We start from the raw sequence: 15,895 nt of genomic DNA, 5'->3' as shown, positions 1-15,895 counted from the left end.
CTTATTTATTTTAGCTTCTGTTCTTAAATTACAATAATTACTGAACTTCAGATGTTATTGGATACTTCTGTATGCTATGAACTTCTGTAAATATATTTTTAAGATTCATAAAGATGAATGAATTCATTCATCCAGTTTTTTTTTTATTTGAATATAATTGAAGAATAGAATTTATGTTAAATCTATAACTTGTAAGATAGAAAATTTTACTGAAATGTCATTATAATTATATTAAAGACTGAGCACTATAAAATCTGATATATAATTATCTTTAAATAGATTCTGTAGTTTTTTAAATGATAATCATAAATTATGCTTTTATGTAGATCAACTTGATTAGGAAAAGATTGGATTGGTAGTAGTTACAGCATGGTAATTACATGTCTAAATTTTTTAAATCTGAATATTTCAAAAGTATTTAAAATTAAAAAATGTCTTACTCTTGATTACCAATTTGTTAATTGTTAATTATTGCAATTTTAATATACAATAAGATGGATTCTTATAGAGTTTCTTTTTTGCATTTTGATGCTTAAAGATATTTTGCATAATTATATTAATAATATCTTCAAAAGTACAGTATATTATAAAGCTAACAATCTGATTTTAAGAATGGACTTTTTTAATAAATCAACATTTTATAAATTAATATTGTCTCTTTTATTACTTTTTTAAGTAATAAAAGAGACAATATTAATTTATAAAATTTTAAACTTTTTAGTTTAAAATTTAACAGCTTTGTTATAAGCATAAAAATATTGTATGAGACAAGACATCAAAAAATTTATTTATTTTAAAACTTTTTTTCTGTTTTGAGAATGAAAATATGAATAAAACATGTATTTTATTTTAAAAATTTTAATTATTTAAAATCAATAAATTATAGAAATATTTTTCAATAATTGTATCTAAATTTGCTTGCAGAAGTAATAATAATATATCAAACAAACAACTGGATTCCTTTATCAAGCCGTTAGTAATTATTTAGCCTTAACAGGCTAAACAATTAATAATACTTACTAACTAATTTGGCAAGAGGTGGGCAGTTTGGCTGCCATCTCTTGTTAAACTTAATAATTATAAATAAATGAATTTAATTAAACTTTATTTAACTGTAGAAATATTCAGGAAAAAAGATTGGTACAGAACAAGACTTGAACATACAACTCCTGTTTACCTGCACACATATTGCCAGTTATATGGATGCAAGTTAGGATAGCATAACTTGTAATCTTCACTTTTAGACTAATTAATTAATTAATATAGACATGTAGCTAACCATGTTGGTTGGCTACATGTCTATATTAATTAATTAATTAGTCTGAAAGTGAAGATTGAATGGAGATCCAGACAGTATAACTGGTAGTGCTTCTGTATGATAGGCATGAGTTGCAGGTTGAAATCCTGCTCCTGGCCAATATTTTTTCCAGAATATTCTAAAATTAAATTAATTAACAATAGATTAGGTTGTCAATCCCTTGCCAAATTACTTAGAAATTGTTTAGCTTTAATAGCCTGATAAAGAAATCCTGCTGTTCATTTGATATTTGAAGTAATTATTGAGTTGATTGTATTTTTTAAATATTTATTTTACTGTTAAAAAATTTATTTGTTTTTATCGTCACGACTGGGTGCATAAATAGACACAGGGCATTTCTACATCATCTTTATTCGGAATGCCCTATAAGCTGATACGTGTTTTGGGCATAAGCCTCTCATCTGTCGACATGACTTCCGGGATTTCTTGCAGGTGGTGTTGACACGTATACATTCTGTTTAAAATTACTTATTTACAGTTAAAATTGTTTTACTGTTAAAATACCATTATAGTTTAAAATATATTTACAATTAAAAGTACTATTACGGTTAAGGACTCTTGACTTGACGACCGTGTTAAAAAGGACGTCTAGTCATGTATCGGCCTATAGTATACTCCGAATAAAGATGATGTAGAAATGTTATGACCTAGTTATGACGATAAAAACAGATAAAAGAAGACACGGTGTCAGAATACACAAATTTATATTATTAAGAATTTTTTAGAAATTTCTGTGTATTTGCATTTAACAATGATACAGATGGGCAGATGTAGGTTTTTCAGGGCTTATTGAAGTACAATAGTCCCATTTTTTGTTAGATTAAGAATTTTTAAATTTGGGTTTAAAATTTATTTAACATAACATCAAAATCGGTGTTGAATAACAAACTTTATATTGATAAATGCTCATTATTAACGAAAAAGTATTAAAAATTTATGATGATAATTCAATTTTTGTGGGCCCTTGACACTTGGGGGGGCCAGGACTTAAGCCCTATTTAGATCTGCCCCTGAATACAGAACAGTTTGTCCTAAACAAATATTTCATCCATGATATTGTAAGAAGATCCCTTATTATTAATTTCAGATAATGTTAAAATATTTCTTATTTTTCTTGTTGTATGACACATCATCCTACCATTTGTAAAATACAGAGTATTTATTGATATAATAAATGAAATATGTATCTACCTTCTGAAGATCTCAAAATAAACTTTTTCACTTTAACTAAGATTCCATTTTAGTTATTACATAGATCTAATTTGTAATTAGATTGAAAGTACTAGTCAAGTAAAATAGTTTTCTGCTGGTTTAAAAAAATTGTTATTTTTACTATAATATTATATCTTTCAACATTGAATGATATTAAAATGAATGAAAATAATAATAGAAAAGTTATAATTCAACTGATTTATTTGCTTGATTAATGAATAGTTATACAGTAACAAATTTTCTTATCAGATAAAACCAAATTTTAACCTTTAGTCTGCCTTTTTTGATTTTTCATATCAGGTGACTACAATTTATTGATTAGCTTAATATATTTAATAAAACACAAACCATAACAAATATGGGGAAAAATTTTTCAGCAAAAGTGATATCTCAAAAAGCATTTTATCAAAGACATAGGCACCTAAAAAATTTAGTAAACTTTGAAGAAGTTGATTTCTTGTCATGCTACATGAAGATAAACTATAGATTGGATGTTATACAAGTGTTTCTCATTACTTGTACAATGTCCAATCTTGGGTTGTCTTCAAAATTGTAGCCACTGCCTCCATGATAATAGCTACAGTTTTCAGCTTTCTTTTCTATAGACTCCTAGCAGTATCCTGACAAAAAATCCAATCATTTGTAGAATAGTGAGTTCTTGGAATATGTCCATTATGGTTTCTCCATTGACCAGGAAATTTGTCTAAGAAACTTTGAGTTGCTGTATTTAATGCAAAAAGTATTTCACAATACACATTCTGGCTAATTTCTATTAAGCATCTTAATCTTAGTAAAAAAAACTGTAGATACCCTATACTTTTAATGATTTTACTCTTCTCATTTTTCACTTAGTTGACTAACGGTATCTTACTTTCTGGTAAATCACCACCCGATATTGTTTGTTTCTTATATGATTTGAACTTAAGGACATGGAATTTTTTATCCAATATTGTTTTCATGAGTATCTGCAAAGTAGCATTTTTTCAATATAAAATTACTTAAACAGTAAATATTACTGTGCAGAGTTTCATGTTTAGTCAAACCAGAAATTGAATCAAGAATTCTTGACATCTTAATAAGTTATTAAAGTTTAGTTTTAGAGGCGAAAACAAGTAGGCTTCGTTTTCTTTTTTAATGGTTCTTGAACACTGACATTTATTTATACACAATTTGAAACACTATTTAATACAAGATATTATTAACTGCAGCTTCAATTGCTTATGTCTCTGTATTCTGTATAGTCATACCGAATGTATTATTCAAGCTATTCCATATTCTGGAGTCACAGTTGTGGCTGCACAAGGTACCTTATAATCCTCATGTTAAGTCATGTTCTTAACGTATCACCAAGAAATAAAAATCTATGAAACTTTCTTTATGAAATAAATTACAGATTCTAATTTTACTATGTATAATTTGTTTTAAAGTTTTCAGGTTATTGTTGATCGCAGACACATCACAATTTTAATAATAATAATTTTTATTCCTTTCAGCTTATGAATTACAAAGTTGTGAATATAAAATATGGAATTATTGTGGTGAGATTCCTTTTTATTCAACATTGCAGAGTTGATTTTTTTACAATAAATTATTATTTTAAAAATGTAAGAGAATGACAAAACTTTTATATTCTATTATGAATATATAAATTAAATTTACATGAAACTAAAATAATTGTAATAAAAATTGTCTTCATATAAAATGTTTTCACCAACTGTCAATAATAATTTTATATTAGGATAAATTAATAAAAATAAGTTTATTATATTGAGCTAACAAAATTATATACATTATTTAACTACGTTTTAAATCTATTATAATTTTTATATTTTATCTCGTTTTTATAAGATCTGAGAAAACAACCATTTTGAATTTTACAAAGTTAATTTCTAAGTTGTAGGAAAGAATATCTTTATTAGAAATACATGAATTATCAGAAGAAAATGATCTTTTATTATTATTATTAACATGAAGTTATTACTGAGTTATTTTAAAAGATGATTTTTTTTTTGACTTAGGATACAATATTTTAATTAATTTCACCTTTAGCTGTACACTGATTTAGTTATGATACAGATACGACAGTTTTAAAGTAATCTAATTTCAGGATAGATCTATTTGATACGTTTAAGACATCAATTAAAAGTTATAAAGATATTTAATAGCGTTTCTAAAGTTGTAGCGCGTCAATGAAACGTTTGTTTCGTTCAATAAACCGTTCTCTATTTATGGAAGTTTAGAAATACCCGTAACGGGAGTACGTTCAGAGGTCATCAGGGTCCATCTCTGACCTCTCGACTCGGATATTTAAAAATAATCCGAAGTAAACGACGTTTTACGGGACCACTCCAGTACCATTAAGGCTTCAAAGTGCCGCAATCCACATCTGCAAAGTGGGGGTCATCACACGCTTTCCTATGCCAACTTACAGTTTGTCATCTTCAAAAACGGAATCACCTTCGAGTCCCGACTGGGAAACTACCATGGAAATCATGGTACGTGTACCACAATTGTCCATTTGTTGAGCCGGACAGTTTGTACCACTGACGCTGAGAGTTCGAGGACGTCTACACAGAAGTACAGTCTTGTAAGCTTGACGGTACTGTTTGTTGGTCACACCATAGATTATAGGATTAATGCACGCACTCAGGTATATCAGGATATATCCTATGATGTGTAATTCGGGATAACGAACGTTCTTGTCGGCCACCTGTAAAAATATGTTGGATTTTTCAGCCATTAACATAGAAAAATTCATGCTAGTTACCACGCTTCTTAGAAGCAATGCATTCTCAATCGAATTAATTACATTATTGTGAGGAAAATTAATAAAAAGACGTAATTAAAAATCTCTTAACGCTAATTTCTAGAAACAATTAATCAAATTTGGCATCCGTACGAAGGTCACCGACAATGCGGTGACCTTTTCTTCGTTGGGATTATTATTATTAATTAATCTCTCGGGATGTAAACCTATTTAATGTACACGGTTCACATTAATGAAAAGATTGGCAATTAGTCACGAGTTCATTTAATAATTACATCAATTGAGCAACTTCTAATGGCTCTGTCGGATCGCGAAAATTAATGATGCTGTCTGTAGATAACATAGATGATAAATTTTCGAGGAACTACTCCATAACACGTGTTAAATCAGTTAAAAACAATTTTGGAAAATATGTACAGCTACATCAATTACTGGACGCCTAGATTAAAATAGATAAACAATAATTTAGCATTAAACTCATGGGCTGTTGCATAAAAATTAAAGTTAAACAACTTTAGGCAATCGAAAAATACTCGCTACAAGCGCTTTATGCAACAAAGATCTTGTTATATTTACTAGTACTGTACTGTATTAGGCCTACAGTACTAGTAACTAACACAACACCAGAACCTTGTAACAACAATACGTAATACTAAAATATAATACAGCTTGTGTATCACTAAGTTAATAAAATAAGTTTTAATTACTGTGTAGCCTAGTTTAGTATTAATAATTAGTAAAACTTGCTTTATTAACCTGTAACTAACAAGTATGTCGAGTTCTGTACCTCTCGCATTCATTAATTGGGTGTATTATGCAAGTTAGAGGACCGTACACGCCTTGTACTATCTGAATTATGATAGACCATTATAAAAATACTTCTGGCCTATATTTTACCATCTTCCCTGAATTTTGTATAAGAATAAAACTTATTCATCTAAATTATTAATTGTACGAAGCGATACAATGAAGTACAGTTTAATATTAATTAAGCGAATGTTTTTATTACAATTTCGTGAATGCCACCGTTTATATTCAGCTTAGAAGACACTGTATCTGACGTTCGAAGTACTTAATTATACTTTATTATCCTGTCAAAATTGTTTGTTCGAAAGCTAAATAGACTTATTATTAACTGTAATGAATGACAAATTCATCTTTAATAAAATTTAAAAAAAATCAACTAAATAATAATCACTAGGATCATCATCGGTATTTATTTTCACCAGAAATGCGGTGCCACTCCTTTATAAAACTTCTATAAGCGGATAGACGTATACACAGGACTTATTGTTCATCTAACAGTATAAACAGTAATAAATATCAATTAAATTGCCGGTAAAAAAAAAAATATATATATATATATATATATACTGATGTCGATAATGTAACCAAATTCGCCATTTTTTTTCTTCACTTATTGCACACTAAAAGAAAAGGGGGAAAAAAACGTTGTAAAAACTGGCGTTACTTAGCCCAGAGGTGCACTTTTTTTTTAATGTCATTATGACGTTTCGGAAAACGGATCCCGTATCTAGCCTCACTTCCCGTTTTGTCATAACCGTTGGTGGGAGGAGGGATGGAAAAATGAAAAGTTTCGACCGTGGGAAACCTGCGAATCACTAATAAATGAATTCTAAAAGTGTTAGTTATGGTCGTGATTTTTCACGTTTTATACGCGTAGGGAAATTATTATTATTTTTTAAATTTAGCCTAAAAAAATATATACTGTACTTTCCCTAAGCGAACAGGTCTACTAAATTAAAAAATATATATTAATTTTTGGCAGTTTTCCTTCTCCGTACTACACAGGTTTCCCGCTTTTAATAATGTTTTCCTTAATAAACCGTTCCGTTCCCGGATTTATTATCCGTTTAGACATGTTTCCGTTTTGTAAAGATTTTTGAATAGTTCTTTTCGAAAAATTTGTCATTTTTATACAAATCATTAAGCATTTCGATAGAAAATCTGTTACAATCCATACTGAAAATTTATCCCTGTAAATCCACATAAAATCCACTCCCACGCAGAAAAAAAAGATAGAATTTATGCCAATAGAAATAATTGAAAAGAAGCCATTTTAAGACAATTGCACCCAATACTCGTCATTTGCAATTCAAGTATATTCCGATAATTTTTTTATCTTTGGATGTATTGACGTTGGATAGAGTTTATAGAGACAAACAGGAAACGATAAATATCGAATAAAAGTGTATCGAGAGTCACGGCAGTGACTCCGTGCCAAGTGATAAAAAATCACTGACTATACTATATACAGGAATCAGAACTGCCGATTTTCGGGGGTCAATTTCTCCGCCCCCAAACACCTATAGTAAGTCTGAGTATCTCGTTCGAAAGATAATTGTTTTCTCAGTTAATGTACAAAATTTCAGGTTTTTCTGTAAAGCGATTGCCGAAATATAAGCAATTAAAACGTGCAAAAATTGCCCCCAAAAAACTATTTTTTCTTCTTCTTCCGGCACTGCAGATGCTCGTAGAGAAAAAACTACTGGGTCTAGAAAGCTCAAATTTTAAACTTAAGTCTTTCTCGTTATCAGTGAGGTGTCGGCGAAACTTCCGGGTCGATAGGTCAAAAGTCTACGGGGGTTCCCCGTAGAGCTATTTCACTTTTATGGCTTAATTTTATGCTTGCAAGGGTACAATTGCATGGAAACGAATGATATTCATTCGAAATGTTATCCAGAATAACAAAAACTTGAATTTATGCAAATTAAAACTTTTTTATAACGATTTTACTAAACGCCATATTAAAAGCGTACAGCGGGCGAACTGTAGGTCTTGATGTAATAACACAATCATTAACCAAATAACAATTGAAATCCAAATACTGTATAAACATCTGAGATGTAAACAAATTGTCAATTTTTTTGCATGGAGCAATTTTCTTTACATCTCAGATGTTTTCGTTTGTATTAACTTCACCAGAAACAGATTAGGTTCGATCAAGCAAACAGTAGACAGTATCCAGATTATGAGAACAGGATCTTTCATACCCGGAATAGACTTCTGAAAAATACTCGAGATTCCCGACTTAAATTGGATCCCGGTTTTCTGAAGTAACAGAATGACGCCTTTATCATACTATAAATTAACGGCCAGGTGGCCAAGGAGATAAAGGGCGTGTTAAACGGTAGAATGGGTTTATAAAAACACTTTCCTCCAGCGGGCACTAAGAGGATCTTTTAACAAGTTCATCGTGCGTTCCGTGGGCATTGAGGGATGGAAGGTTAAACATATCCAGAAAGGATTGCTCCCAAAAATTTCGGGTTTTTGATCTAGATTCGTTCTCGGATCCCCAGAGCAGTAGGCCGATACTTTAGTCAGTTAAAGCATCGGCTTGTTGCGAATTGATGCCTTCCCCATTCTACCAATGGTCGGAAAAATGGGGAAAGCATTAATTCGCCACTCCAGGGAGCCAATTTCGAATCCGAGTTTCAAAACTTTTTCATGTGCTTATTTGACCCGAACATATATACGACCCCTTCCTCTACTGCCTTCATGAGAATCTGGCATAACAATGATATGCAATGATGCCTGCAGGGACGAAAGTTAAAGAGGGATATTATGATGCAGATTAAGACATAACAAATTTTCTACATTTCATTTCTGGGCTTTTTAGATGATTTAAGGTATGGGAATTTAGAACGAATATCGCGTTTCTCTAAATTCAAACTTAATAAAGTGACAATTTTTAAGAAATTTGTAAATTATTATTAAAAATAGCCGAATTAAGTAACTTAAATTTAACATTTTCGATGAAAAATTTCTCATTAATCTACAAAAGTTAAGCCAAACATGTTCAAACAAGTCTATCTTCATAAAAATTTCATCGTCATTTCTATCATTTTTCATATTTTTTCATTGCAATAAAATCATTTTCAGCTTTATAACTTATTTCGATGTTACGTTTCCTCATTAGGAAATACCTTTTTAGAGCCAGGAAAAGATGATCCTGGGGCCTGCCACCCAAAAATTTTTTAAATATTAAATAATATACTGTACTTGGACTCCCATCTGTGGATTGGATGTGCTACGATATTCTTATAGTTCTGACTCCGCACACTGTAAGAATTATTTACTCAGACTACTTTTAGTATACTTACTGTGTTTAGTACACTCATGATGAAACGTGGATTCGAATGGATTTCATACCCAATTCTTTAGTAGTAAGTCGATGCCAATTTTCGGGCCTGTTCGATATAAATTTCAATCTATGCGTTTAATCAGCACGCTCGCAGTCTATGGAGGAAAAGCGCCAGAGCATGCAAATTATCAAAATGCGGGACTTTAAAATGCAATTAACTTTCGCGTTTTCAAATTATTACTCTTGAAACACCTATCAAAAAATTGAATGATATTTGCACTTTTCTTTCAATTTTCCGATTCATTACCTACTAGCAAATGCAAGTTGCCCATCTCGCGACACTATGCAAATGACGGCCTTCCTGTTTAAATGGATAACACATCATTCTTACTGATACTCCGAGTGGACTCCGTCTCCGCTCATAGCGGCGGAGATCAGACCCTAAACACTGGGAGTTCGGTTGTAGTTCACGCCTCGCTCGGACAGGCTGGCAACACGGAGTTTTTCCGGGTTTTTTCCTTGCCCATGACGCCTGAATAGGGGTCAGCTTCCCATAAGTCCTCACAAAAAGGCATTCTATCCCCCTCGCGTACGTTTCGGCCGTCTTCTATAAGGCCAGCTCTTCAGTCGCCTAGAGATCATCCGCCAGTTTCTCGGAGTATAAGCGAATAGCAATAAACTCCATATGAACCCAGTCTCAAAGACCAAAGACTTGATGATACTCGAGTGTTGCCTTCGCTAAGCGTGAAGTGGTTTATACCTAGAGTGCCTTACTTTATAATGAACATATTGTTTATTGCACAGACATTAGAAGATCCATGAACCCGTGATAGACATGGAAAAAGATTCTCCTAATGTCTTCTTGTCATTCCTTCAATACGGTTAGTGACAATTGATGCAAGACAATTCTCCGAAAGTGCGCGCGCGTTGCCTCGACCCTAAAAAAGCAATGCAAGAAAAAAGCTTTTGTACGTGATATGGTGCGAGTGTAATATAAAAATTTCATCCGTAATGCGGCATGTGGTTGCTATGGTAATTCCACAAAAAGAATCTTAAATATTCCTCGGTTTTGATATTTTTGTTTCGATTTTTTTTGAAAAGATTACCCAATGCGAAATGGAAGAATTATTTGCGCCGTGTTAAAATTTAATCTCTGAAAATAATTTAAAAATTCAAATGTAGTTCATAAACATATATTAGTTTTGCTACAGTAAACATTTAATAATGTGAAACGTCGAAAATCCACCGGATCCCATCCAGGGCCCTTAGTCTCGAGTTTTTCGTGTTGTACTCGAACTGACGTCATCGAACTCACTCGTGTTACTATGACTCACATAATCGGTAGTCTCGAGTTAGACCCTTCGAGTGAACTCGAAAGGCGAGCGGAAGTAGGTCATATTCACTTGTTTACGTTTGTCGATAAGCATGATGGGATTATTTACAATGCATCTGGGTTTGCGACTATAATGATTCGACCAATCAACTTAACTGTAACAAGTTGTAAACAAATCAACGCGAATTAGTTTACACGTGCTACAGTTAAAAGTTGTCTTGTGGCAATATAGTACGCAGAAACAAAATGAAAACCTCGAATGTTTTATTTTAAAAAATAAGCGAAGAACAAAAAGAAATATTAGTAACATATATAGAAAATAATAAGAAAATGAACAGCGGAAAATTCGACAACGAATTTACAAGAAAAAGACAATTCGCTTTGTGGAGAGAATTACTTGAAAAATTAATTGCGTGTGTTGAACCTAAAAAATCCGTTATGTAATGGAAAATGTATTTAAACTTAATCCTTTCTTCATATAGTTTTCTTCCTTGATCTATTTCTTAAATTGTTTTGTCTATTAAGATTATTTATTAATCAGAACTTAACACTTCTGATTAATAAATAATCTTAATGTAGTGTCTATGCTTTTAATAATCTATACATATAATTTACTATCATTTTAATACTCTTTTTCGATGAATTAGATACTTCTTTTTATTTTTAGAAAAATTTGCTGTATACATTTATCAATTATGAATTAAAGTTTTTTTTATTAGTATTGACTTGACACGAAAAGAAATGTCATCTACTCGTGGTCGAAAAATTCGTTGCCTTCTCAAACAACGTCTTTCGGCTCTTTCTAACTCTTCGATAGCGATAAGAATTGCGTATCCGTCAGCCATTTTTACTTTCGTGTAGCGATCTCACATGCTCGACTCAACGTGAGTAGCAACTCGCATGGTGAGATGGGAAAGCACGTGAGTTAGAACTCGAGACTACCAATTTGACGTCAGTGTGTGAGATGATACCACGTGACACCTTCAACACGTTGGGAGTTGTAACACGAAAAACTCGAGACTAAGGCCCCAGATTTTCAAATATACACAGATGTAAATTAGCATTTTAAGCACTATAAACTCCAAATATACTGTAAATCAAGTTTAAATGTTCGAAGTTCAAACCAGTATTTCACGAGGAATGTAGGAATACTTATAAAGATTCAAAATAGAATTTACGGAATCCTTAAATTTCACCAAAAATACGCTAATTATAATTTTAAAAAATTAAGAATTCTGAATGAATAATAAAACATCAACAACTAAATTACCATTGAAAAGGACTAATATCCATTTTATTAAGCCCAAACAAATTGAATTTGTGAGTGATCCAAGTTCCTAAACCCCAAAAGATACCGTTAAAATGATTGTAATAAGAATCTATACCACAAGTGATGTTCAAGATTTAAGATAATTACATCTAAAGATAATCTCGAACATCAAATTTAGCATAAAGTTAATATTGATGTACAGATCCAAGTAAGAATATCATTCATCTAGTGTTAAAGATTTGATGGAATACGGCAACGTAACACGTGGGCGATGCCTCTAGGAAGGAATTTTTATGAGAAACTGGTCCTATTTAGGTGTTAGAACGTGTTTTGTTTTGTAGTAATTTTGTAGTAGTTTGCTTTACGTCAAAAATATGAACTTCCTGTTTTGATACGAAGCTGTTTACAAAATATAAATCATAAATAATATAATAGCAAAGAAGAAAACATAAAATCTTAAATTCCTGGTAATTTCTCTTGTGAATCTCTCAAATGTGAATGAGGAAACGAAAAAATAACCTTACAGAAAATCAAATTCTAAGTTCATAGGACCTCTAAATGGCGGCCATTTTTTTATGTTCTCGTCAGTGGTCGTTTTTCACAGGTTTGACTGTATCTAGAAACGTTTCGTGTGAAGTTTATATCCTAAATAATCAATCAATAGCTTCCAACTTAAAATTATAACGATATAATTCTAAAAGAGCATCAGATATATCAAATTTACGAGGTAATAGCTTCGAAAAACTATCTTTAAAACGAAAAATGAGACCGTCTGCTTGTCTGTCACGCAATACTTCCTTAAAACTAAAAATAAAGGCTCGATTATCGTTATAAAATTACAGTAAATCGATCCCATTTCTTTGTTTTTCATATTAAAAATGTTTTTATTCGTTTAACTCGGTTCCCTCAAGATTACATTTTGAGTGTGCCACTAAAGAGTTAGTATGCAAATAGTCATTACGACGNATTTAACAGCACTTAAGGCCAAGAAAATAGGGAAATAGTCATTTTTAATTACCGTTTTTTTCTGGAATTTCCCTAAAATTTACCCCTTTAAAATATAACATTTTCTATACCTTATAAAATATATTTAAAAAATAATTATGGGGTTAATATATTTTAAAACTTAAAAAGTCGTCATTAAATATGACGATGATGCTCAATAGAGAGCAATATAATAGAGTTAAATGATTATTATAATAATATGTAATTGAAATTCTTTATTATTATTCATTTAAAAGAGAAAATATAACATTTTTAACTTAGAAATTCCTAACTTAAACATCTTTTATGGTAGTTAATTATATTAATTCAGCGAAAAATTGCATAGAAAGACACACTAAACTACATTTAAGAACTTAATTCTAGTGCATACATAAAGAAATTATATTAAATTTCAAGTTTTTTTTTCTTGTAGAAGCCAGTGTAGGAGCAATTAACTGCTAGTTAGGAGATAAAAAAAGAAAAAAAATCATCAGAGTAAATAGTTGTGAGGAAGTTTAGCTGAACTTCCTAACCACAATAATAAAGAAAATTATCATTTATTAGGGTAATAAACTTCCATTTTTTAAATGCTTTTAAAGGCCGAAACTTTCAGGCGATTACCCAATAGGCGCGCGCCTGGGGCCTCGTCGTTTCGAGGGGCCTCAAAGATTATATAGAAAAAAATATGCCTGTAAAATTTAGTCAACATTTAAAAAACTTGCTATTATTTAAGGACTTTTATGATCTTTTTAATAATAAAAAAAACACTGAGACGTAAAGGGCATATAAAACTACTAAAAGGGCCTAAAATGCAGTTGCATTTTAGGCCCTTTTAGGAGTGGCCTCACATCTACCACCACCCCATCCCCATAAACGTAACGAAATGTAGAATTTAGTTACGATTTGTGTGTGTAAATGTGCTGTAGTGATGTATACAGTGGGGGTGAGGCCACCCCTACTTCACGCTCGAAAAGCGTTTTTTTAGTTTTAAAAATGATTTAAATTTAATCGAGAATTACTTTAACTACAATTAAGATGGAATAAATAACGAAAATACTCACTTTAACAATAGTTATGGGCAGATAACAGAGCAGAAACGAACAGAATATGAAAAGGACCATTTTAGTAATTCTCCATTCGTCTTTCTTCTGCTTCATCTCGCGATTTCTCTGCTGTTCTTTGGTCTCGCTGTGTATTCTCATTCTCTGTTGGCTACTTCGAACTACCCAAAATATGCGAGCGTAACAGACAACGATGGCAATACAAGGTATGACGAATCCCAAAACGAAGAGAAAAGTCTTGGGAGATTTGCCATCTTTCTCTAAAATCGAACAATTAAGAATGGTGGGATCGTAACCGAATCGTCCCCATTTACCTAACAGAGTAGGAAAGAGCATAACAATAGAAAAAGTCCAAACGAATACGATCATCAGGGCTATGTAACGCTTTCTGTATATCTTATCGTACAGATGCTGATGGGATATCAATATGTATCTGTTAACGGTGATGGCAGTTATGGATAAGAGAGACAAACCCACGTTGGCGTATCTCAGAAATGGGAAAAGTACGCACAGAGTATCGCCGTGTATCCATTTTTGGTGTATAAATCTGGAAGCGCTGAAAGGCAGATTAATGGAACAAAATAAGAAATCGGCCAGGCACAAACTGATGATGAAAGTGGCGGTTGCGCTTCTAACACGTGGGCATCTCAACAATGCGATAATTGTCAATAAATTTCCAGTAATTCCAACGATGATAATGACGATAACGCAGAAGGCTGCAAAGTGCATCAGCCCTTGTTTCTCCCTGATAAGTGGTACATTTGTAGTGTTAACCGTATCGTCCTCCTCTGACCAAATATCACCACTCATTTTTTGACTCGACGCTCTCACTTAACGGAAGTTCGCTGATAAATATATATATATATATATACACACACACACAGGCGTAAGGAAGAAAAATAAGCCGGTGAAAAACAAGCAGTACAAAATATGTCTTTGATGTTTTATGAGCTTTAAACGGCGTCGTCCCGTCTAATTTATTAATTAAACGATACACCAGTAATGCCACGCAGGCTGGGAACTTCCTCACTTGTCTGTGTGTGTGTGTGTGTGTGTGGACAGGATACAATACGTATTGTAACAGACACTATTGTTTTAAACCAACGGTTTCGAATTTCGATATGCCTGTTAATCATTTTCTTGAATTTTTTCCTGTTTTAAAATGATAAATAAATTTTAATAAACTTTTACGTACTGAAATTCTTTTATTTGCCATTATGATAGAGTTGCAAAACGTTGCAACATTTTTATATTTATCAATACAAGCGTCAAAAAATTAAGTCCTGTTTTTTTTTGTTTTTTGAATAAAATAAATTTAAAAATTCACCTTTTTTTACATTTAAATATTAATAATAATAATAATAGTAATAATGCTGAATACTTTAATTACATTTTTCTGTCCATTTTTGTAGATTTTTTACAAAGTTATAACAGGTTTTTCGTATTCATTTCTTCCCTTCTTATCTTAATTTCGCTACTAAAAAGTCTCTTATATCTAATACAATAATAATATANCAACCTTACCAGCATTTTTTTCTTAACTATGATTTAATTATATATAAATATATACATACATATTAATACAGATTAATTATATATATATATATATATATATTTATGTATATATTTACAATTTCTCAAAACTTTAAAATAAAAAAAACATTTTTTAATGTAATTATTTAACACTGGACATTTTATCATTAATAAAAAAATGCTTATAGAAAATAAATATTTTATACTAGTAATTAAAATGAATGATATAAGTCAAAATATAATGATTAATTTAGCAGTAAATCATGCTTTTAGCTAATGAATCAAGCATAAATTTTAACCAACTATTTGCAA

The 15,895-nt window shown here is 31.2% G+C and overlaps 1 protein-coding gene across 1 annotated transcript; it reads right to left on the bottom strand.

Annotated features, from left to right (window-relative positions):
• Window positions 1-4,336: 4,336 nt before the first annotated feature.
• Window positions 4,337-15,558, bottom strand: LOC111642533 (G-protein coupled receptor moody-like). Its single transcript, XM_023388882.1, has 2 exons — window positions 14,051-15,558; window positions 4,337-5,240 (listed from the first exon to the last, which is right to left on the bottom strand). Exons 1-2 carry the CDS (start codon window positions 14,858-14,860, stop codon window positions 4,956-4,958), a joined length of 1,095 nt encoding a protein of 364 aa, XP_023244650.1. The 5' UTR covers window positions 14,861-15,558; the 3' UTR covers window positions 4,337-4,955.
• Window positions 15,559-15,895: the final 337 nt, after the last annotated feature.

The sequence above is a fragment of the Centruroides sculpturatus genome, unplaced genomic scaffold (assembly GCF_000671375.1).
Source record: "Centruroides sculpturatus isolate CEXI.00-Female unplaced genomic scaffold, Cexi_2.0 scaffold1730, whole genome shotgun sequence".
Classification (NCBI taxonomy): Eukaryota; Metazoa; Arthropoda; class Arachnida; order Scorpiones; family Buthidae; genus Centruroides; species Centruroides sculpturatus.
The sequence above is the reverse complement of the archived record's forward strand: the minus strand, read 5'-3'. Positions and strand labels throughout refer to the sequence as shown.